The following is a 25,629-nucleotide window of genomic DNA, read 5'->3' as shown; positions in this document are numbered from 1 at the left end:
TATATATATATATACAGTATATATACCTCCCCTTTAGCATATGTTCACACAGAACGTTTTGGCTTCAGTTTTTTGTTTCACATTTGTGAGGGCTCTCACTCATACATTTGGAAGGTCCCTCACTCATTCCAAATTGTTAGCTAGATAGTGGAATACATATTCCCCATCACTGTACAATGCCAGCTAAAACTTGCCCATTTAAATTTTGGGCTTCACCCGCTACCACCACCATGTCCACCGTCATGTCATTATGCGGCCTTCGCTTGACATTTTCAGAGAGCCAGCAGATGCTAATTACTGACACACATCAGTGATTGACCTCTGCTCATCCCAAACCTGGTATTCAGCATACGCTCTCCTTGTCTCTGACACTAACAGTGAAGGAGAAGATCTCCTCTTCCCTTATTTTTCTGACTCCTCCTCTTCTTCCTCCTCAAGTGATACCAAACTGTCACAAAAACATCACAGGGAAGAAAATGAACCAGCGCCTTCCATTAGTGACCTTCTATGGACCTCACCTCCTGAAAACAGTGAGACACAGATTCCTGATTTTGTAGCATAGGCAGGAATCCAATTTGACACTATCTGCCTCATAGAAATTGACTTTTTCAAAGTCATTTTGTCTGATGATTTTGTAAATCTCACAGTGTCCCAGACAAATTTGTACACTCAGCAGTTTTTATCATTAATCCAAATTCATCATTGAATGATGAAGTTTTGGGATCTTAATCTTCACATGAGGATAGTGAAGAACCCAGACATTCAGCAATATTGGAGTGTTGACGCTTTGTATAACACTCCTGTATTTCACATGGCTATGCCCTGGACATGCTTGGAAGTCATCCACAAATGTTTGCATTACAGTGATAATGCACAATGTCCTCACCGAGTTTACCCTAAATTTAACAGAAGTTCAGCTGGTCATTGGCCACTTCATCAAGTTTGCTGAACTGTATGTTAACCAAAAGGATATTTGCATGGATGAGTCCCTAATACAGTTCAAGGGGAGGCTCAAATTCTAGCAATACCTTCATAGAAAGGGAAGGATACCAATATTCAACCCCCTGAATGCCCCACTGTCTTCGGAGTGAGTGGGAAACAACCAAAATATGGGGGAGTTGCTCTCTGTTCAAGTCCTCCAGCCATACAGTGCCATGATAAAAATCAAAGTGTGGTACAAGAAGCTGGCCATGTACATTTTACAGATGGCAATGTACACTGTGTATGTACTATCATGATGTACAGGAAAGACTGACACCTCTATTCAGTTCTAGGAAAGAGTGATCAAGGCCCTAATATTAAGCAGTCATTAAGCAGTTGGCCCCGATGCTTCCAGAACTAAATGTGACCAAGTTGTAGCAGGGCAACATTTTCCAGGTGAGGTCCTTCAAACTGAAAAGAGAGAGTAAGGTCGCAAAAAAATGCAAAGTGTCTTACAGAAGGGGATACGAAAGTGTGCCACCTGCCCTGACAATCCTGGTTTTTCTATGAAAGACTGTTTCAGAATCTACCACTCATTCATGAACTAACAAATTTATTTCTGACTGGCACAACTCATATATGCTAAACTGATGAACTATGCACAACCCATATGAAAACCTGATGCATTCTACACTACTCACTTATGTGAGCCTGATGCACTCTACACAACTCGCTTATGCCACCATGCTAAAAAGTTAACATACCAGGAAAACACTACAGGGTGTTACGTCTCGAGTTTCCGCAGCTGCACAGGGGGAATCTCGAACCACCTCCGCTGCGGTCTCCCTTTCTTCTCCAGCCACAGTGGAATCTGCTCAGCGGAGACGTTGGTCTCAGTGTCTGGCTCAGGCAGATACTGTGTGCTTCGTTACTGCTGCCCTTCCAGGCTCAGCTATTGTAGCCAGTACTGGTCAGCGGTGAGCAGACGCTTCTGGGACTAAGTCCTGCTTTTCTCATTCTGAGCAAAGGAAGACCTCTCATTGGAGGTCAGGGGTCACATGCTCAGGTCCTGTTGCAGCTCCTATTGATCCACTAGGAAGGTCCTGAAGAAGCTACAACTCTAAATGTTTTGCATGGACGCACGGCCATGTGCTAGTATCAATTGTGCTTGGCTGTTGCCAGTGGATACTCTACCACCATATGTGGAGAGTCTGTTTAGCTCTGGGGCTGTACACTCAGGCAGTCAGCTAGTGTCAGTGGGGGCAATTAGCCTTGGCTTAGCATCTGGTTCCTTCATGTGTGTGGTTAGCACAGAAGAGTTCCAGAGCAAGCACAACCCTAGTTATGGTAATAGATTTCTGTGTTCAGCGTGACTCTGTGAAGCAACAGAGGTCGCTTACATTTCACACGGGGTGAGGTTAAACCATTTTTGAGCTCAGTGTCCATCCACCATTACTTAGCAGCAGGTATCTCTGCATGGTGTACCCCGGGCTGTGAACGCACCTCGTATCTATCTCTCATTACTCTGTGCATTCCACTAGCCCTAACACAGGGTGGGCCATTTATATGGATACACCTAAACGAAAGGGAAATGGCTGGTGACCCAGATCGTCATGCTGGATTTGCAGAATGGGCAAAACAAAAATTGGAACAGGGCCCTCAGATTACACAGAATATTATGTTCAGTGAGGAGGCAAACTTTTTTGGATGGGCCATTTATATGGATGCACCTAAATAAAATGGGAATGGTGACAGTTTTCTTGCATTGGGTGTCTTGCATTGAAATCTGCTGCAATGCCCCGGGTGCTGCATTCACCAGACATCAGCACAATTTCTATGCGCTCCTCATGTGTTAACCTCTGAGACAGGTCAATGGCTGTAAACAAAGAGAAACTTGTAAATAACTCATGAAAGAATAAAGTTACGTTAAAACCAAGCACACCATTGTTTTTCTTGTGAAATTTTCAATAAGTTTGATGTGTCACATGACCCTCTTCCCAATTGAAAAAAATAAAGTTGGATCCAAAATTGCCACCATGGTAACCACCCATCTTGAAAAGTTTCCCCCTCCCATATACTAATGTGCCACAATCAGGAAGTTGATATCACCAACCATTCCCATTTTATTGTGGTGTATCAATATAAATGGCCCACCCTGTTAATTAATTCCAATATAGGGTCATTAGTTGGTGGTTCCCACTGTTTAGGTACATCAGAGGCTCTCCAAATGGGAAATGACATCTGCCGACCATTTCATCAAATTTCAGTCCTTCCTTTCCAAGCCCTGCCGTGTGACCAAACAGTAGTTCTCCCTCAGCATTTGACGTCCATTTTCTCCTGTTACCCATGTGAAAATACAAAAAATTGGGGCTTAAAGAACATTTTTGTGGAATTTTTTTTAAATTATTTTCACAGCTCAACGTTATGAATTTCTGTAAAGCACTTGGGGGTTCAAGGTGCTCATCACACACCTAAATAATTTCCTTGGGGATCTAGTTGCCAAAATGTGGCCACTAGGGTTGAGCGAAACGGGTCGATCATTTTCAAAAGTCGCCGACTTTTGGCTAAGTCGGCGTCTCATGAAACCCGATCCGACCCCTGTGCTTGTCGGCCATGCGGTACGCGACTTTCGCGCCAAAGTCGCGTTTCAATGACGCGAAAAGCGCCATTTCTCAGCCAATGAAGGTGAACGCAGAGTGTGGGCAGCGTGATGACATAGATCCTGGTCCCCACCATCTTAGAGAAGGGCATTGCAGTGATTGGCTTGCTGTCTGCGGCGTCACAGGGGCTATAAAGGGGCGTTCCCGCCGACCGCCATCTTACTGCTGCTGATCTGAGCTTAGGGAGAGGTTGCTGCCGCTTCGTCAGAAGCAGGGAGAGCGTTAGGCAGGGTCCACTAACCACCAAACCGCTTGTGCTGCAGCGATTTCCACTGTCCAACACCACCTTCGGTGTGCAGGGACTGTGGAAGCTATTTTTTTTTTTTTTTCCCCTCAGCGCTGTAGCTCATTGGGCTGCCCTAGAAGGCTCCGTGATAGCTGTATTGCTGTGTGTACGCCACTGTGGAAACCAACTGCTTTTTTCAAAGCACATATCCTCTTGTTCCTTCCTTTCTGCACAGCTATCTTTTTTGTTTGTCCACACTTTTTATTTAATTTGTGCATCAGTCCACTCCTATTGCTGCCTGCCATACCTGGCTTACATTACTGCAGGGAGATAGTAATTGTAGGACAGTTTTTTTTTTTTTTTTTTTTTTTTTTTGTGGGAGATTAAGATTGGCATTTCTGCTACAGTGCCATCCCTGTGTGTGCCATCTCTCACTGAGTGGGCCATAGAAAGCCTATTTATTTTTTCCGTGATTTGTGTTCTAAAATCTACCTCAACACAAAAACACTACATCAATCAGTGGGAGAAAAATATTGGCCTCAGTCAGGGCTTGTGTGCCACTGCTGTGTGTGCTATCTCTCATTCAGTGGGCTATAGCAAGCCTATTTTTTTTTTTTTTTTTTAATATTATTTGGTTTCTAAAGTCTCCCTGAAAAAAAAAAAAAACCTAAAAAAACAGTGGGAGAGTAATATTGCCCTTTCAGCTTGTGTGCCAGTCTTGACTCCTGGGTGTGCCACCTCTCTCCCTCTCATTCAGTGGGCCATAGAAAGCCTATTTATTTTTTTTAAAAAATATTATTGGGTTTCTAAAGTCTCCCTGAAAAAACAAAAAATACATAAAAAAACAGTGGGAGAGTAATATTGCCCTTTCAGCTTGTGTGCCAGTCTTGACTCCTGGGTGTGCCACCTCTCTCCCTTTCATTCAGTGGGCCATAGAAAGCCTATTTATTTTTTCCGTGATTTGTGTTCTAAATTCTACCTCAACACAAAAACACTACATCAATCAGTGGGAGAAAAATATTGGCCTCAGTCAGGGCTTGTGTGCCACTGCTGTGTGTGCTATCTCTCATTCAGTGGGCTATAGAAAGCCTATTTATTTTTTTTTTTTAATATTATTTGGTTTCTAATTCTCCCTGAAAAAAAAAAAAAAACCTAAAAAAACAGTGGGAGAGTAATATTGCCCTTTCAGCTTGTGTGCCAGTCTTGACTCCTGGGTGTGCCACCTCTCTCCCTTTCATTCAGTGGGCCATAGAAAGCCTATTTATTTTTTTTTTTAAATATTATTGGGTTTCTAAAGTCTCCCTGAAAAAAAAAAAAAAACCTAAAAAAACAGTGGGAGAGTAATATTGCCCTTTCAGCTTGTGTGCCAGTCTTGACTCCTGGGTGTGCCACCTCTCTCCCTCTCATTCAGTGGGCCATAGAAAGCCTATTTATTTTTTTTTTTAAATATTATTGGGTTTCTAAAGTCTCCCTGAAAAAAAAAAAAAAAACCTAAAAAAACAGTGGGAGAGTAATATTGCCCTTTCAGCTTGTGTGCCAGTCTTGACTCCTGGGTGTGCCACCTCTCTCCCTCTCATTCAGTGGGCCATAGAAAGCCTATTTATTTTTTTTTTTAAATATTATTGGGTTTCTAAAGTCTCCCTGAAAAAACAAAAAATACATAAAAAAACAGTGGGAGAGTAATATTGCCCTTTCAGCTTGTGTGCCAGTCTTGACTCCTGGGTGTGCCACCTCTCTCCCTTTCATTCAGTGGGCCATAGAAAGCCTATTTATTTTTTCCGTGATTTGTGTTCTAAATTCTACCTCAACACAAAAACACTACATCAATCAGTGGGAGAAAAATATTGGCCTCAGTCAGGGCTTGTGTGCCACTGCTGTGTGTGCTATCTCTCATTCAGTGGGCTATAGCAAGCCTATTTTTTTTTTTTTTTTTTTTTTTTATATTATTTGGTTTCTAAAGTCTCCCTGAAAAAAAAAAAAAAACCTAAAAAAACAGTGGGAGAGTAATATTGCCCTTTCAGCTTGTGTGCCAGTCTTGACTCCTGGGTGTGCCACCTCTCTCCCTCTCATTCAGTGGGCCATAGAAAGCCTATTTATTTTTTTTTTTAAATATTATTGGGTTTCTAAAGTCTCCCTGAAAAAACAAAAAATACATAAAAAAACAGTGGGAGAGTAATATTGCCCTTTCAGCTTGTGTGCCAGTCTTGACTCCTGGGTGTGCCACCTCTCTCCCTTTCATTCAGTGGGCCATAGAAAGCCTATTTATTTTTTTTTTAAAATATTATTGGGTTTCTAAAGTCTCCCTGAAAAAAAAAAAAAAACCTAAAAAAACAGTGGGAGAGTAATATTGCCCTTTCAGCTTGTGTGCCAGTCTTGACTCCTGGGTGTGCCACCTCTCTCCCTCTCATTCAGTGGGCCATAGAAAGCCTATTTATTTTTTTTTTAAAATATTATTGGGTTTCTAAAGTCTCCCTGAAAAAACAAAAAATACATAAAAAAACAGTGGGAGAGTAATATTGCCCTCTCAGCTTGTGTGCCAGTCTTGACTCCTGGGTGTGCCACCTCTCTCTCTCTAATTGTGGGCCATAGAAAGCCTTTTTTTTTTTTTTTTTTAATATTATTTGGTTTCTAAAGTCTCCCTGAGAAAAAAAAAAAATAAATTAGGTGGGAGATTAATATTGACATTAGTGCTTGAGTGACAGTCCTGCGTGTGTGTCATCTCTGTGATTTTGTGCCACAGAAAACAGAGTGTGTAACATTGTGCCTGATTTTCCTTGTGGTCTCACCAACCTGTTAAGGGATATTGAAATCATACTGAAGTTATAGCTCACCGTGTAAGTTGTTTGACAGCAACAAATAAAGTTACTTTGGTTAAGATTTTAAAACAATGAGGAAGTCTGGTGCAAGAGGTCGTCGTGGGCGTTCATTGTCAGCTGGTAATGATGGTAGTGGTAGAGGAGCATCAGGTGGTCGTGGGGATAAAAATATTCCACCTAAGTCTGGAGCTGTGGAGCCAGTTTCGTCGTCAGGCTACACAAGGCCTCGAACGCTCTCTTTTCTGGGAGTAGGAAAACCGCTTTTAAAGGCGGAGCAGCAACAGCAAGTTTTGGCTTACATTGCAGACTCAGCCTCTAGCTCTTTTGCCTCCTCTTCCGAAACTGGTAAATGTAAAAGCAGCGCGTCGCTTGTGGATGTTCACGGTCAGGGACAAGTCGCTTCCTTGTCCTCCTCAGCAAAAACTACAACAAGAGAGAAGGATGCAGCAGGCGACACAACGGGTCACTCCATGGAGCTCTTTACACATACCGTCCCTGGCTTAGAAAGTGAAACATTTAACAGGCCATGCCCATTACAAGTATATTCTGACATGGAGTGCACTGATGCACAGCCACAGCCAGAGTACTATGCTGCTCCTTTGACTCAGACCACCACATTGCCCTCTCAGGGTACAGATCCACAATCAGACCCTGATGAGACTATGTTGCCCCGCCACGAACGCTATACCACCGACCGACACAGTGACACAGACGAAGTTGCACACGAGCTCGAAGAGGAGGTAATAGATGACCCAGTTATTGACCCCGATTGGCAGCCATTGGGGGAACAGGGTGCAGGCGGCAGTAGTTCAGAAGCGGAGGTGGAGGAGGGGCCGCAGCAGGCATCAACATCGCAACAGGTTACATCTGCCGGGCCCGTATCTGGCCCAAAACGCGTGTCAAAGCCAAAACCTGTTGGAGCACAGCGTTGCCATCCGGTTAAAGCTCAGTCTGCAATCCCTGAAAAGGGATCCGAGTCTAGGAAGAGTGCAGTCTGGCATTTTTTTAAACAACATCCAACTGATCAGCGCAAAGTCATCTGTCAAAAATGTTCAACTAGCTTAAGCAGAGGTCAGAATCTGAAAAGTCTAAATACTAGTTGCATGCATAGACACTTAACCACCATGCATTTTCAAGCCTGGACTAACTACCAAACGTCCCTCAAGGTTGTAGCACCCTCGGCCAATGAAGCTAGTCAGCAACGCAACATCCCTTCCGTCACTGTAAGGCCACCATTTTCCGCACCACAGGCAGTATCTGTGCAGGTTTCTTTGCCAGCCAAAAGCAGTCAGGGTCAGGGAATCACCAGTTTTGTAGGAGGAAATATTGCATCTAGGGCACCGGCGGAAACAATACCGTCTCCAACCGTCTCTCAGTCTGCCATGTACACCGGCACACCCGAAAGTTCCACGATCTCCAGCTCTCCAGTCCAGCTCACCCTACATGAGACTCTGGTTAGAAAAAGGAAGTACTTATCCTCGCATCCGCGTACACAGGGTTTTAACGCCCACATAGCTAGACTAATCTCGTTAGAGATGATGCCCTACCGGTTAGTTGAAAGCGAAGCTTTCAAAGCCCTGATGGAGTACGCTGAACCACGATACGAGCTACCCAGTCGACACTTTTTTTCCAGAAAAGCCATCCCAGCCCTGCACCAGCATGTTAAACAGCGCATCGTCCATGCACTCAGGCAATCTGTGAGTACAAAGGTGCACCTGACTACAGATGCATGGACCAGTAGGCATGGCCAGGGACGTTATGTGTCCATCACGGCACACTGGGTGAATGTGGTGGATGCAGGGTCCACAGGCGACATCAATTTAGGGACAGTTGTGCCTAGCCCACGGTCTAGGAAACAGTTGGCTGTAGGCGTTCGCACCCCCTCCTCCTCCTCCTCCTCGTCCTCCTGCAGAAGCTACAGCTCTTCCACAGAACGCAGTCTGCCAACCACTCCATCGGCAGATGACACTGTTGCACACCAGTTGTCCCATTATGGGCCAGCTACTGCCAAGCGTCAGCAGGCTGTATTGGCTATGAAGTGCTTGGGCGACAATAGACACACCGCGGAAGTTCTGTCCGAGTTCTTGCAACAAGAAACGCAGTCGTGGCTGGGCACAGTAGATCTTGAGGCAGGCAAGGTAGTGAGTGATAACGGAAGGAATTTCATGGCTGCCATCTCCCTTTCCCAACTGAAACACATTCCTTGCCTGGCTCACACCTTAAACCTGGTGGTGCAGTGCTTATTGAAAACTTATCCTGGGTTCTCCGACCTGCTCCTCAAAGTGCGTGCACTTTGCTCACATATCCGACGTTCGCCTGTACACGCCAGCCGTATGCAGACCTATCAGCGGTCTTTGAACCTTCCCCAGCATCGCCTAATCATAGACGTTGCAACAAGGTGGAACTCAACACTGCACATGCTTCAGAGACTGTGCGAACAGAGGCGTGCTGTTATTTATTTGTGGGAGGATACACGGGCAGGCAGTAGGATGGCAGACATGGAGTTGTCAGGTGTGCAGTGGTCTAAGATACAAGACATGTGTCAAGTCCTTCAGTGCTTTGAGGAATGCACACGGCTGGTTAGTGCAGACAACGCCGTAATAAGCATGAGCATCCCCCTAATGCGTCTGCTGATGCAAAGTTTGACGCACATAAAGGAGCAGGCGTCTGCACCAGAGGAAGAGGAAAGCCTTGATGACAGTCAGCCATTGTCTGGTCAGGGCAGTGTACAGGACGAGGTAGCGGGCGAAGAGGAGGTGGAGGACGAGGAGGATGATGGGGATGAGTATATTTTTAATGCCGAACCTTTCCCGGGGGCACAGGAATTTGGTTGCGTGTCACGGCCGGGTTCTGGTTTTTTGAGGGACACAAGTGACGTAGATTTGCCTGCAACTGCCCCTCAACCAATCACAACCGGAGATTTGACAACTGGAACTTTGGCCCACATGGCGGATTATGCCTTACGTATCCTAAAAAGGGACACACGCATTACGAAAATGATGAACGATGACGATTACTGGTTGGCCTGCCTCCTTGATCCACGCTATAAAGGTAAATTGCAAAATATTATGCCACATGAGAACTTGGAACTAATATTAGCAACCAAACAATCAACTCTTGTTGACCGTTTGCTTCAGGCATTCCCAGCACACAGCGCACGTGATCGTTCTCACACGAGCTCCAGGGGGCAGCAGACTAGGAGTGTTAGGGGTGCACACATCAGAAGTGGCATTGGACAGAGGGGTTTTCTGACCAGGTTGTGGAGTGATTTTGCTATGACCGCAGACAGGACAGGTACTGCTGCATCAATTGAAAGTGACAGGAGACAACATTTGTCCAGTATGGTTACTAACTATTTTTCATCCCTTATCGATGTTCTCCCTCAACCGTCATTCCCATTTGATTACTGGGCCTCCAAATTAGACACCTGGCCAGAATTGGCAGAATATGCATTGCAGGAGCTTGCTTGCCCGGCAGCAAGTGTCCTATCAGAAAGAGTATTCAGTGCTGCAGGTTCAATATTAACCGAAAAAAGGACTCGTCTGGCTACCCAAAATGTTGACGATCTAACATTCATTAAAATGAACCACAACTGGATTTCGAAATCTTTTGCCCCACCTTGCCCGGCCGACACCTAGCTTTCCTATGAAAAGCTCTTGCCTGTGAATTACTTTTCTAATGTCTAATTTGCTGCAGCTGATTGTACAGCATACGACATGTTTACACCTCCCTAAATGGCAAAACTCCCCACACGGGGCCGTGGTATCGCGACTTGGCGCAAGCACCCGTGAGACTGCTGTTTGTCTGAAGAGGTGGGTGTGCTCGCTTTTGGTTGACGGCATTGCTACTGGGTCCCTCATAGTACAATGTAGTGTCTCTGGCGGTGGTGGTGCGCACCCAACGTCAGACACACCGTTGTAACATGAGGGGCCCTGGGGCGGTCCCGCCGGCCTCAAGAGAGTTCCCCCCTACCCCAGCTCAAAATGTGCTCTACCACGTGCAAAATTATGTCGCACAGCTCCACCAATCTTTAGTCTATTCGCTGACATCATTCAATGTCTGGCACTGACAATACAAATTTGTAGACATCTATGATGCAACTTAAAGTAGTCTGTGTCTGTGTCCTATATTGGCACCATTAAATAGTTACTGCCAAATTACTATGTCAGAAACTCAGTAGATGAGCCCACCCCTGTACCTAAGTATGCCACCTTTTTTTTTTGTTTTGGTTGTTTTGCGAGACATTAACATCTATTTATATTTTGGGAGTACTGGGACAGACACTCCTTGCACTACTCCTCCACTCACCACCAAGCTGCCTGTGTATCCATGTAACCGCTGTAAAACTGCCATGAGCCTATTGTTTGTTATTTTAGGCCTTTGATAGCCTGTCTGCGGCCCCTACTTGCAATACTCCTCCACTGACCACCAAGCTGCCTGCCCGTGTATCCATGTAACCGCTGTGAAACTGCCATGAGCCTATTGTTTGTTATTTTAGGCCTTTGATAGCCTGTCTGCGGTCCCTACTTTAAATACTCCTCCACTGACCAGACCACTGCTGCCCGTGTACCCCTGGAACCAATTATAAAGTGCCTACAGCCAGCCCATTTTTTTATGTTAGGCCTTTGAAGCCTGTCTGCGGTCCCTACTTGCAATACTCCTCCACTGACCACAATGCTGCCTGGAGTGCCTGCCTGTGTATCCATGTAACCGATGTAAAACTGCCATGACTGCCTACTGTTTGTTATTTTAGGCCTTTGATAGCCTGTCTGCAGCCCCTACTTGCAATACTCCTCCACTGACCACCAAGCTGCCTGCCCGTGTATCCATGTAACCGCTGTGAAACTGCCATGAGCCTATTGTTTGTTATGTTAGGCCTTTGATAGCCTGTCTGCGGTCCCTACTTTAAATACTCCTCCACTGACCAGACCACTGCTGCCCGTGTACCCCTGGAACCAATTATAAAGTGCCTACAGCCAGCCCATTTTCTTATGTTAGGCCTTTGAAGCCTGTCTGCGGTCCCTACTTTAAATACTCCTCCACTGACCACCAAGCTGCCTGCCCGTGTATCCATGTAACCGCTGTAAAACTGCCATGAGCCTATTGTTTGTTATTTTAGGCCTTTGATAGCCTGTCTGCGGCCCCTACTTGCAATACTCCTCCACTGACCACAATGCTGCCTGGAGTGCCTGCCTGTGTATCCATGTAACCGATGTAAAACTGCCATGACTGCCTACTGTTTGTTATTTTAGGCCTTTGATAGCCTGTCTGCAGCCCCTACTTGCAATACTCCTCCACTGACCACCAAGCTGCCTGCCCGTGTATCCATGTAACCGCTGTGAAACTGCCATGAGCCTATTGTTTGTTATGTTAGGCCTTTGATAGCCTGTCTGCGGTCCCTACTTTAAATACTCCTCCACTGACCAGACCACTGCTGCCCGTGTACCCCTGGAACCAATTATAAAGTGCCTACAGCCAGCCCATTTTCTTATGTTAGGCCTTTGAAGCCTGTCTGCGGTCCCTACTTTAAATACTCCTCCACTGACCACCAAGCTGCCTGCCCGTGTATCCATGTAACCGCTGTAAAACTGCCATGAGCCTATTGTTTGTTATTTTAGGCCTTTGATAGCCTGTCTGCGGCCCCTACTTGCAATACTCCTCCACTGACCACAATGCTGCCTGGAGTGCCTGCCTGTGTATCCATGTAACCGATGTAAAACTGCCATGACTGCCTACTGTTTGTTATTTTAGGCCTTTGATAGCCTGTCTGCAGCCCCTACTTGCAATACTCCTCCACTGACCACCAAGCTGCCTGCCCGTGTATCCATGTAACCGCTGTGAAACTGCCATGAGCCTATTGTTTGTTATGTTAGGCCTTTGATAGCCTGTCTGCGGTCCCTACTTTAAATACTCCTCCACTGACCAGACCACTGCTGCCCGTGTACCCCTGGAACCAATTATAAAGTGCCTACAGCCAGCCCATTTTCTTATGTTAGGCCTTTGAAGCCTGTCTGCGGTCCCTACTTTAAATACTCCTCCACTGACCACCAAGCTGCCTGCCCGTGTATCCATGTAACCGCTGTAAAACTGCCATGAGCCTATTGTTTGTTATTTTAGGCCTTTGATAGCCTGTCTGCGGCCCCTACTTGCAATACTCCTCCACTGACCACAATGCTGCCTGGAGTGCCTGCCTGTGTATCCATGTAACCGATGTAAAACTGCCATGACTGCCTACTGTTTGTTATTTTAGGCCTTTGATAGCCTGTCTGCAGCCCCTACTTGCAATACTCCTCCACTGACCACACCAATGCTGCCCGTGTACCCCTGGAACCTATTTAAAAGTTCATAGAGCCTAGTTATATATTTTATTTACTATTAATAAGGCCATGATGGACTACGCTGTACCACGCTACAAGCTAACCAGTCGACACTTCTTTTGCGAGAAAAGCCATCCCAACCCTCCACCAGCATGTAGAAGACCGCATTGTCCATGCACTCTGGCAATCTGTGAGTACAAAGGTGCACCTGACAACAGACGCATGGACCTGTAGGCATGGCCACGGAAGATTACGTGTCCATTACGGCGCAATGGGTTAATGTGGTGGATGCATGGTCCACAGGGGACAGCCTACTAAGTCTGTCTGCAGTCCCTAATTCAAATTGTCCTCCACTGTCTAAATCGGAACTTCCACCTTCTGGCTTTCGGCCTATAGTATCAGAAATTAAACTGCATTTGGCCTTCAACTTTGGTTAGGGCCTACTAACGGCTTCTGCCCCTCCCTGGTGTTGCCCTCAACTAAATAAAGCTGAGCTTCAACCTTCCGGCTCTCATTATGTGGTTTAAAAAAAAAAAATGGTGGTTAGGGCCTACTAACGGCTTCTGCCCCTCCCTGGTGTTGCCCTCAACTAAATAAAGCTGAGCTTCAACCTTCCGGCTCTCATTATGTGGTTTAAAAAAAAAAAATGGTGGTTAGGGCCTACTAACGGCTTCTGCCCCTCCCTGGTGTTGCCCTCAACTAAATAAAGCTGAGCTTCAACCTTCTGCTCCAAATTACCATTTTAAAAAATGCAATAGGCTTTTCAGGCCTACTAAAGGTGTCTGTCTGTGTGCCCCTCCCTGGTGTTGTCCTCAACTAAATAAAGCTGAGCTTCAACCTTCCGGCTCTCATTATGTGGTTTTAAAAAAAAAAATGGTGGTTAGGGCCTACTAACGGCTTCTGCCCCTCCCTGGTGTTGTCCTCAACTAAATAAAGCTGAGCTTCAACCTTCCGGCTCTCATTATGTGGTTTTAAAAAAAAAAATGGTGGTTAGGGCCTACTAACGGCTTCTGCCCCTCCCTGGTGTTGTCCTCAACTAAATAAAGCTGAGCTTCAACCTTCCGGCTCTCATTATGTGGTTTTAAAAAAAAAATGGTGGTTAGGGCCTACTAACGGCTTCTGCCCCTCCCTGGTGTTGCCCTCAACTAAATAAAGCTGAGCTTCAACCTTCTGCTCCAAATTACCATTTTGAAAAATGCAATAGGCTTTTCAGGCCTACAAAAGGTGTCTGTCTGTGTGCCCCTCCCTGGTGTTGTCCTCAACTAAATAAAGCTGAGCTTCAACCTTCCGGCTCTCATTATGTGGTTTTAAAAAAAAAAATGGTGGTTAGGGCCTACTAACGGCTTCTGCCCCTCCCTGGTGTTGTCCTCAACTAAATAAAGCTGAGCTTCAACCTTCCGGCTCTCATTATGTGGTTTTAAAAAAAAAAATGGTGGTTAGGGCCTACTAACGGCTTCTGCCCCTCCCTGGTGTTGTCCTCAACTAAATAAAGCTGAGCTTCAACCTTCCGGCTCTCATTATGTGGTTTTAAAAAAAAAATGGTGGTTAGGGCCTACTAACGGCTTCTGCCCCTCCCTGGTGTTGCCCTCAACTAAATAAAGCTGAGCTTCAACCTTCTGCTCCAAATTACCATTTTGAAAAATGCAATAGGCTTTTCAGGCCTACTAAAGGTGTCTGTCTGTGTGCCCCTCCCTGGTGTTGTCCTCAACTAAATAAAGCTGAGCTTCAACCTTCCGGCTCTCATTATGTGGTTTAAAAAAAAAAAATGGTGGTTAGGGCCTACTAACGGCTTCTGCCCCTCCCTGGTGTTGTCCTCAACTAAATAAAGCTGAGCTTCAACCTTCCGGCTCTCATTATGTGGTTTTAAAAAAAAAATGGTGGTTAGGGCCTACTAACGGCTTCTGCCCCTCCCTGGTGTTGCCCTCAACTAAATAAAGCTGAGCTTCAACCTTCTGCTCCAAATTACCATTTTGAAAAATGCAATAGGCTTTTCAGGCCTACTAAAGGTGTCTGTCTGTGTGCCCCTCCCTGGTGTTGTCCTCAACTAAATAAAGCTGAGCTTCAACCTTCCGGCTCTCATTATGTGGTTTAAAAAAAAAAAATGGTGGTTAGGGCCTACTAACGGCTTCTGCCCCTCCCTGGTGTTGCCCTCAAGTAAATAAAGCTGAGCTTCAACCTTCTGCTCCAAATTACCATTTTAAAAAATGCAATAGGCTTTTCCGGCCTACTAAAGGTGTCTGCCCCTCCCTGGTGTTGTCCTCAACTGAACAAAGCTGAGCTTCCACATTCTGGCTTTCGCCCTATACTATCAGATATTAAACTGCATTTGGCCTACTAGTGTGGTTAGGCCCTTGAAACAGTGTCTGCTGCTCTTGGGTTTGCTACTCCACTGAACAAAGCAATGCCGCCTGTTTAGTCCTGTTACCAATTTTGAACTGCATGTAGCCTACTTTATTCTTTGGCCCTATATCTGTTTCCTCCTCATCCTGCCCATTGCCCAGCCACTGCTAAATGAGTCTGCTGGTACATTGACCTAGACCACTACATTCCCCTTGTACTCTACACAGCCAGAATCTGTCCCTGCTGAAAGTAAGGTTCCCCTTCCCGCATGTTATACCACCTTACACAGGGACAAAGAGGAAGGTGCAGATGAAAGTGCAGGTTCCTTCATCAGGTGGGGGGGCATACTCGTTGGCGACGTCACTGGCACAGGGCCCCTCAGAGTACGCAAAAGTGTCGCTGCTGGTGGGAGGCGCCCCCGCCATGCAAACACACCGCCGTACTTTGAGGGGCCCTGTGCCAGTGGCAATGCGAACGAGTGGGCCCCCCCCCTGCTTGCTCAGGATCACAGCACTTGCAACTTTTAAATACTTACCTTTCCCTGCAACACCGCCGTGACGTAGTCCGCATTTCCTGGGCCCACGAAAAACTTGAGCCAGCCCTACTCCCCCCACAACTTTCACCCAATTCCCTATGCCCAACTATTATTATACAGTTAATTAAGATTGGCAAGCTTCAGAAACAAGAATGGATGTTTTTGGCATTAAAATGGGCACTGTAGGTGTTTTCCTGGCCTCCACTCACTGCCGACTATGCTTCCCCATTGACTTGCATTGGGTTTCGTGTTTCGGTCGATCCCCGACTTTTAGCGATAATCGGCCGACTGCACTCGACTCGACTCTGGACAAAATCGGGTTTCCCAAAACCCTACTCGATCTTAAAAAAATGAAAGTCGCTCAACCCTAGTGGCCACTTGTGAGAGGTTTCCACTGTTTAGGCAAATCAGGGGCTCTCCAAACGCGACATGACTCCCACTAATCATTCCGTCAAAGTCTGCATTTCAAATATCACCCCTTCCTTTCCGAGCCCTGCTGTGTGCCCAAACAGTAATTATTCCCAACAATTGGGATATCGGCATACTCAGGCAAAATTGCAAATTTTCTCCTGTTACCCTTGTGAAAATAAAATGTGGGGCTTAAAGAACATTTTAATGGAAAGAAATGTGATTTTTTTTATTTTCACAGCTCAATGTTTTACATTTCTGTAAAGCACTTGGGGGTTCAAGGTGCTCACCACACATCTAGATAAGTTTCTTGAGAGGTACAGTTTCTTCCAAAATAGGGTTACTTGTGGAGGATTTCTACAGATTAGGCACATAAGGCACTCTCCAAACTAAAACTCTGCTTCTTCCCTTCCAAGCCCTTCCATGCACCCAACCAGTGGTTTTCCCTCACATATGGGGTATCAGCTTACTCAGGAGAAATTGTACAATTTTTGGGGTCAATTTATTCCTGTTTCCCTTTTAAAAATTAAAAAATGTTGCTAAAAGATCATTACTGTGGAAAAATGTGATTCTTTTATGGCTTTACATTATAAATGAATGTGAAGCAGCTGGATATTCAAGGTGCTCACCGTACATCTAGATAAGCTCCTTGAGATGTCTAGTTTTCAAAATTGGGTCAGTTTATTCACTGTTTAGGCACATCAGTGGCTCTACAAGCATGATATGGCATCCGCTTTCGATGCCAGCTGATTTTGCGTTCAAAAAGTCAAGCGATGCTCCTTCCCCGCTGAGCCTTGCCATGCACCGCCACAGTAGTTTTACCACACATATGGAGTATCGGTGTGTTTAGAATAAATTTCACAACAAATTTGGAGGTTCACTTTTTCCTATTACTATTTCCTATTACCCATGTGAAAATAAAAAAAAATGGGTCTAAGCAAATATTTTGTGTTAAAAAGTTAAATGTTCATTTTTCCTTCCATATTTCCTCAATTCTCAAGGGTTAATCAATTTATTGAATGTGGTTTTGAGCACATTGAGTTAAATTTTTAGAATCATGTAACTTTTGAGTATTTTCTGTCATATAGACCCCTCAAAGTCACTTCAAATGTGATGTGGTCCCTAAAAAAAAGTGGTTTTGTAAATTTTGTTGTAAAAATGAAAAATGAATGTTCAAATTTTAACACTTCTAACTTCCTAACAAAAAAATAATGTTTCAAAAATTGTGATAATGTAAAGTAGACATGTGGAAAAAGTTATTTCTAAATTTTTTGAATTAAGTAACTCTCTGATTTTGGGGCATAGAAAGTAAAAGCTGTTTTCCAAATTTCCAATTTTTCAAAAATAAACACGTCATTTCGAACTAATTTTACCACTATGATAAAGTACAATATGTCACGAGAAAACCTTGTCAGAATCACTAGGATCCGCTGAAGTGTTCCAGAGTTACTACCTCATGAAATTACACTGGTTAGAATTGTAAAATTTGGCCTGGTCATGAAGGTGAAAACAAGCTTGGGGGTAAAGGGATTAAAGCCCCACTCGAGAAGTTTCTTTTTTAGGTCATCACTGGAGTTGTGATTCTAATCTAAGGTCACTCATATTCGGCTTATACCTACCACTTACCACTGTCTTCATAGACATACATTTAGAACTTGTGACTGTTACCTCTGACTTCCTGCCATTCCTAAGTTTCAGACACAAGATTGTACCATTTGACTGGAGTGGCACCAATGAAAGGTGAAGATGGCAGAGGGTAAGTATAAGACTATGGTCAGGGACCTTTGACTAGAAGCACCACTCCAGTGCTAAAACTAAACAAAACACAGGAGTGATGTGTTAAAATGCCTGGTTGGAGCCAAGGACTCCTCTTACAGATAAGAATTAAGAAACAGTGAACAAAAAATTAAAAGAACACTTAGAGGGATTCTTTAGCACATAATCACGTTTCAAACCAAATACAGGTGCTCAGTGGACATTTAGTATGACAAAATATTTACGTACACCTTCTCATCTACATATTTCTCTGTATCTGTGCTCTTCTCTGCCTCAATAAATCCAGAACTGTCAATTAAAAAAAGTGGGGTAGAGGTTGAGGGAAAATAAGTAGGTGGGAAGATGCACTTACATGTTTGGCCATGCCAAGGGTGTACCGAGCACCTTTGTGGGGTTTCAGTAGTCATTCTGTGCTGACAGTCTTTTTAAGCATCATAGTATTTCTGGATATCAATATGTCCAATTTGAAAGAATCAGTGATTGTGAAAAAATATCTAACACTTTGGTGCAAGTAACAGCAGGTGTACCTGGAGACGCAACAACAAGACATCCTCCAATAAGTAAATAGTTTTACAGGTGGTGGCCACAAACAATTTCCATTTTCTTTATATTTTCTTGCTAAGCCTTTATTAGCTTTACATCTTGTCCCCACCAGTACCTGCTGCCCATTTAGGTCGCACAGGTAGTGCATCTCCTCCTCTCTCAATGGCCCATCATAAGTATTATGGCGTGGTTTGCTGTGGCTCCAAGCACAAAATCAAGTCTGAACAAGCAGATGCTGGCATAACCAGTTCAGTGGTGGGTCAACAATGGTTTTGACAGCCATTTGCTTGAAGAGTAGAATAACATATTCCTGATTGTTGCTACGTACAAGGATGAAATACCCATAGACTTTGTCAGACCTTACACTGCTGCTTTGTGTAGGCAGTTCCTGGATTCCACTGACTGACGCTCACGTCTCCAGACCTGACTGCAACTAAGAACCTCTAGCAAATTATTATCAGTGAATTTGACACTCTGCCAATTAATACCAGTGACTGTCCAGAAGTTCACTGAAGGCTTGATCCAGGTCTTGTAAGTAATCAACTAGGACATTATACATCATTTCATCAGTTGCATGGCCTGATATTGTCAGGAGTGGTTGTTGACACGTGGTGGCCATTCACATTACTACGTTTAATTTTGAGTTACTGTGATGAAATTCACATAAACTGGATCCTTCTGTGGTTTCAATTTTTTATTTTGATTTTCGGAGTGATTTAGGATTCATTCTTAAATTGGTAAATTATTTTTTTTCTATTGACCGTGTTGACATGATTTTGTTCTCTCTGAATCGAGCAATTTATATCAATAAAAATTTTAATTTTAATTCTGAATCTTTCATTCATTGAGATCCAATGGTGATGTGTGATTAGTGTGGCTCCTTAATTTTTTGAGCAGTGTATCTTAAATGGCAAATGGAATTGGCTAGGCAGATTTTGCATTAGGACCCTAGAGCTTCAAGTTAAATAAAACAGTGTATTAAAAGCAATAACTATACTAAGAGGTAAGAGGTGGCAATACAAGTCTGTGATCAAGAGACTTCGTTTTTGTTCAATATTTAACTTTGTCATACAGGCTTATAAATGTGTCAATTGAAAGACATTATTTGAAAGTGATTATTTGTGTGCTTTGTGACTTATTGGTTATCCTGTCCATTGTTACTTGCATCATGCAGCTTGTTCCAGTTCTAAAGTTGGCAAAAACAAGTTAATTACATCTCGCACTAGTCCGCATTGTTGTACGATTCTTTAATTTACTGTTGCTGCAAGTGCATAAGAGGGCCAATGTTCAAAGCATAGAAATGTTGTTTGCACAGACTTTACCTGTGGATTAAAACATCCAGGTTTTTTTTTTCACTAAATGCACTTCATATTAACTAAATGGGTGTTTTCAATATGAAACAATTACTGGAGGCAAATGGATTGAATGTATTGCTGTCAGACATAGGACAACATTTAATTAAGATGTAACATACTTAACGCAAATAATGACATTTTTTATACTGAGCTATTTGCTTATTTAATAGGTGCTTTAAACTGGAAACAAACATACTGAGCTAAGGCTTATACTGTAAATATAATCTCTTTGTGCTATTCACATTAGGAGACAAAACTCAAATAAATAAAAGAATGAAAATCAAATCCAGTGACCTTTTGTAGAAATGTTTGTAATATAAATTCTTACATACTGTATACATTGCAGATTTTTGTAGAAATATATCCATATGCTACTGGAAAAGGCCCATCCAAGAGTGCAATACGGAATAGATCTTTCAGTTGCATAAATTTTTGTAACACATTTGTTAGGGTGGGGGATGAAGCGTAGATGGTATGGAGCAACCCTACAAACGGAAACTGTCAGCAGGATTTCACCCCAAAAACTATTTATATGCACATGTAGCTCTTTCAAAGTCAAGTCCAGAAACACCTGGCCAGGTTGTTACTCACTTCTTGAGAAGTCAGAGTTTTCATTGATTTGTAAAAGAGGATCTATAGCAATTTGTAGATGCGAATCCTCTGTCACTACAGCTCTTTTCCCTGCCTAACGCCGCTTCCTCCTGCTTTACTGCTAGCCTCTATGCTGTGTGATTTCAGACAGTGTAGCTGTGGAGGTGGCTGTCAGCGAGTAATAGAGCTGGAGTGACAGACACTTTAGATCAACAGATCTTCAGCCTCATTTGCATATCAATTTAAATACTGATTTATAAAAAAAAATTGAGGAATGTACTGGCCATGTATAGATATTGCTGGAGTTATCTTTGAAAGAGCTACATGTGCACAAGAATAATTTGAAGTATAAAATCCTGTTGACATAATATGTGGCTTTTCTGGTTGGAGGATAGTACTGTACTCATCCTTCCTAATTCTGCTACCTGTCCTTCTCATCACACAAATACACACATATACATACACACTGCATCAGTACACTATTGTTATGATAATGTATGAAATGGCGTATAGTTTTCCCTTGTTATCACACACACTGCATGTGGCCCCCATCGCAGCCCTACTAAGAACCTGAGAAATGGATTTCTCCTGAACCGAGTGGAATAGCTAGCCTGAGTTTGGAATCATTAGGAAGCTAATGTCAAACAAGATGAGTGATACGTGTGCCATCACTCTGCTAGGTCCTCCAGGCAAGATATGATAATGTTAAGTATTACTAGCCAATCTGTATCTCTGGGAAAAGGGGAGGGCGATGGTAACTCAACCCCCTTTAGTGATGTCACAGCCTGCAAGTATAAGTTACTGCCAGTCAGCTCAGCCTTCAGTTTTACCTGGGGAGCTGCTGCACCAAGACCCTCTGATGCATTATGATGTCTGGCTCCTCCCACCAGCATGGTTAGCCTGGAATGACCTAAGCAACATGTGAGTGTTTATCTTCTTTAATCCCTGTTTTTTTGTAATTGCTGTACATACTTTAATTGTCTCATATTGTAAAACCTTTATATACCTTTTGTAAACACTGCCCATATTTTGGGAGTAAAATATAAAATTTACTAGTTTTGTTTTCTCCATGTTCTACAATAAATTTTCACGTACCTGAAGTTAATTACGCTACTAATTTGGGTTGGCTTTGGACCCGTTGTTCCTTGTGAAATTCGGAGCTGGTGGCAGCGAAGTGTGTTCTGAGCTAGGCAGGTGAGCTGGCAGCAATGGAATGAGTTTTATAAGCTATTGTCTGACTGTGGCCTGAGCATTTATAATTCCCTTGCTGCAGCATGCCTGCTAGCCAGTTCACAGTGAAGCTGCCCATCCGGCGACTAATTATCCTAGGTGTAGTTCCCTGACTGACCTGTGGGTAAGGGGGATGCCGGAGAGCTGCAAGTTCCGAAGCGGAACTGGAAAGCAGGATATACATAAATCCCTGCAGTTCGTGTGTTATTGTAGCAGCAGTGGGATTACTAAAATAAGCCCCTGCGGTATATTGATAGGACAATAGCCTTGTTTGTGTTTCATCACATTGTAGCAGTGGTGGGATAACTAAGTAAGCCCCCGGCACATGTGATAGTCATGTGCTGGCCAAAGGTCAATCCCTTTCCATGACACCTATGATTAATGAACACATGAACTCCTCTATTGCTGTAAATGTTAAAATCGTAAGGTACTTAGTGTTAGGGATGGCGGAATGCACCGAGTATATATATATATATTATTAGATGCGTTCGCAACCCAGGGTCCACCAAGCAGGAGAGGAACCTGCTGCTGGCAAATGTTGGTGCTATATGGCTGTATAAGCGAACTCTGTTAACTCCACAGAGTCACTAGTAACAAGATGCTGTGCCCTGTTAACCTCATAGAGGTACAGAGCTACCAACCAGGGCAAACTGTGGTCATGCAGTCAGAGAAAACAGACAAACATATCCTCACCGGAGGTGCCGATATTCTAGGGGCTTATTTCAGCCAAACCCTAACTGCATACAGACATGACCACACTGGCGCTGAGCTCATAGACATTGGTTTGATACTACGCATGGCCGTGCGGCCATGCAAACCTTTTGTAGCTGCAGCAACTTCAGGACCTTCCTAGAGGACCAATGGGAGCTGCTGCAGTATCTGAGCAACTTCAGGACCTTCCTAGAGGATCAATGGGAGCTGCTGCAGTACCTGAGCATGTGACCCCCGACCTCCAATGAGAAGTCTTACCCTGGGTATGCTCAGAAGGGGAAAAGCAGGACTTAGTCCCAGAGACGTTTGCTCGCTGCTGACCAGTACTGGCTACAAAGGCATAGCCTGGAAGAACAGTAGTAACCAGTTGCCCAGTATCAGCCTGAGCCAGACGCTGGGACCAACGTCTCCGCTGTGCAGGCTCCACTGCGGCTGGAGAACAATAGGAGACTGCAGCGGAGGTGGTTCGAGATTTCCCCTGTGCAGAGGCGGGAACTCGACACCTAACACTTAGTTAGCTTTCTTCGATCAAAGAATGCAAAAGCCATCCAACCACATTAAAGTGTACCTAAATATGGCTGGTCTATATCACTTTTTGTTCTCACCTTGTACCAAGCCAGGACTCATCTGCATGGAGACGTGAAAGAAAACCAGGTGTAGCTAGCAATTTATAGCTTGTCTGGGAAGAATGTGTAGATGATGATGTTGAACCCTAGAAGGGGACACACACCCCAATGTATAGTTAAATTTTTTTTAAAGGGCCCAAACACCTTTGGTATTAAATTATTGTTCAGGTGCACAAATACACTATGTCACCAATACACAAATATATATTTATACGATACGTCAGCATACAGCGATTAATGAATGCATGAACTCCACTATTTATGTAAACATTAAAAACTCTTAATGTTTTTATCAAAGTGCACAAAAGCCATCCACATCAAGGTGTACCAATATATGGATGGTCCCTATCACTAATATCCTACCTCTCCATGTGACAAATGCATGCATTGATACAGACAAGGAGACCTTGACAGACATTGAACACCTGTGAGAAATCTTAAAATTGTTGTTAGTAGAAGGCGCCTTCAAATATGAGAGACCTGGAGCAGATTGCAAAAGAAGAGTGGTCCAAAATTCCAGTTGAGAGGTATAAGAAGCTTGTTGATGGTTATAGGGAGCGATTAGTTTCAGTTATTTATTCCAAAGGGTGCGCAACCAAATATTAAGATGAGAGTGCCAACAATTTTGTCCAGACCATTTTGGGGGTTTGGAGTAAAATGATGTGCAATTTCCTGTTTTTCATTTTTTTTTGTGTGTTTAAGTACATACAAATGAAATAAACATGTGTATAACAAAACATGTGTAATTGCAATAATTTGCTGGGGAAAATACTTTTTCTGGAACAATTTCAATAGTGCCATCACTTTGGACCACAAGAGTATATATCGCATATATATATATATTTATTTTTCTCATTAAAATAGTACCAATAATCTACAGCGCTTTGCAGACATTATATTATATGTTCCTGGAAAATAATACATTGCAAGTGCAAAGCTACAAATACAAAAAAAAGTCTAATCCCATGGGTCCAAAATATTGACCAAAATCCTTTGAGAGTGAATCAAGACTATTTATCCAGACCTGTGGTTATGTGAAATGAAGACTTCTTGCTCCTTTGCCATGTACCTCTATGATGTATTAAAACTATTTAAATAAAACTATGAATTTATTAAAACTCTCTAGGCTAACTTTGCGCTAGATTGCACTTGTCTAAGTAATAGGACTCTCAATTCTTCTATAACTGTACACCATCATTCACTGCTATTCTGCTTTTGTATCCCTACTGCAAGACACTTTCTTCCAATAACCCCAGTGTCCTTCAGTGCCTCTTTATGTAATGAAGACTGCATAATGCTCCAGCTGTAGTTATGTACATACTTATTTTATAAATGTTTTTTTAAAACATATTACTTGTGTATCCGATCACATTAACTTTTACTTATTTCTATATTTATTTGCATTACAACATTGCCGCTAACTTTAGTATGGCCGTTCCGGCTTTATAGTTATCATTAAAATTGATTAATTTTACTCATCTCATCTAAAAATCCAATTTACATTTACAATATAGCCGTGTGTTTATCTAGTGCCCTAAATGTGTCAAATACAAAGAATAAAACACCACACTGTATAAAAACCACTACTCTATGTATCACAACGGGCAAATGACTTAACTATTATCGCTTTAAAATAAAGATTTGCGGGAATTCACAGAGAGAATGTTATACAGAATCATAATGGGGAGGAATAGCTGAGGATATAAATGTATACAATTATTATTTTTCTACTGTGACTGTGGAGCTCATATAAATGATATTATCCAAACCCTTGACTTAGCACATTCTGACAAACTGTCCCGCGTTTATTATGTCTCTCAGCCATTTAATAATTTCCCGTAAAGTAGAAAATTGTGAAGTGCTGCTTTTTGTATCGAACGTCAATCGGAGTAAAATGCATGCTTCTATATTAATCATGTCATTTGTCAGTATTCTCCTTGAAATTGACACTAGGCTCTGAACACTTTCCTGTCTCTTTTCGATTATATCATTCAGATAGCATCGAGGTAATGAACAAAACGGGGTCAAGATGAAATGGACAAGAATGCCCTCATTTTTCCTGTCAGTGGTTTCAGTTCTACTGTTTCTTCGCTTGGTACTTGCCCAGATGATTCCAGGTAAGGTGAATAAGCCACAGCCTACAACTAAATCTTTGTTATAGGCTCTGTTCACACAGTGACAATATTTTTGGAAGTAGAGGGAAACATATACGTCAATCTTGTTGGGATCTAATTTTGTTATTGAATATACCTGGAAAATCCAACTTACCATGCACTATGCGATTACAGTTCTAGAATCATAGGATATATTCCTATCTTTTCGCCTGAACAACCTTACTACCCAGGTATTGGCAGCACTCTCATTCATCTTTTATGCCTATGTATTTGGGTTTTGCTCCTTTTGCACTTGCACAAATGCTCCCACTTCCCATGCATTTGCACTTTAGCACATTGCACTTTCCATTACATTGGAATATTCCTTATTGAACCTCTACTTGTATTTTGTCACTACTTAGCCCCTGGTTATTGTAGCCTCTTATATGCTCATATGCAATATCCGAAAAACTTTTTTTAT

At 43.2% G+C, this 25,629-nt stretch overlaps 1 protein-coding gene across 4 annotated transcripts in view; it reads left to right on the top strand.

Annotated features, from left to right (window-relative positions):
* The window catches only part of ROBO1 (roundabout guidance receptor 1), a 1,469,611-nt gene that overhangs the window by 260,201 nt on the left and 1,183,781 nt on the right, over positions 1–25,629 (top strand). For all 4 annotated transcript variants that reach the window (XM_077294071.1, XM_077294068.1, XM_077294069.1 and 1 more), the window contains exon 2: positions 25,051–25,172. In XM_077294071.1, coding sequence (XP_077150186.1) covers positions 25,085–25,172 — 88 coding nt within the window. In that variant the 5' untranslated portion in view covers positions 25,051–25,084. The remainder of the gene's footprint in view (positions 1–25,050; positions 25,173–25,629) is intronic.

Source organism: Ranitomeya variabilis, chromosome 3, assembly GCF_051348905.1.
Source record: "Ranitomeya variabilis isolate aRanVar5 chromosome 3, aRanVar5.hap1, whole genome shotgun sequence".
NCBI classification, from domain to species: Eukaryota; Metazoa; Chordata; class Amphibia; order Anura; family Dendrobatidae; genus Ranitomeya; species Ranitomeya variabilis.
This window is presented reverse-complemented; position numbering and strand designations above follow the sequence as displayed.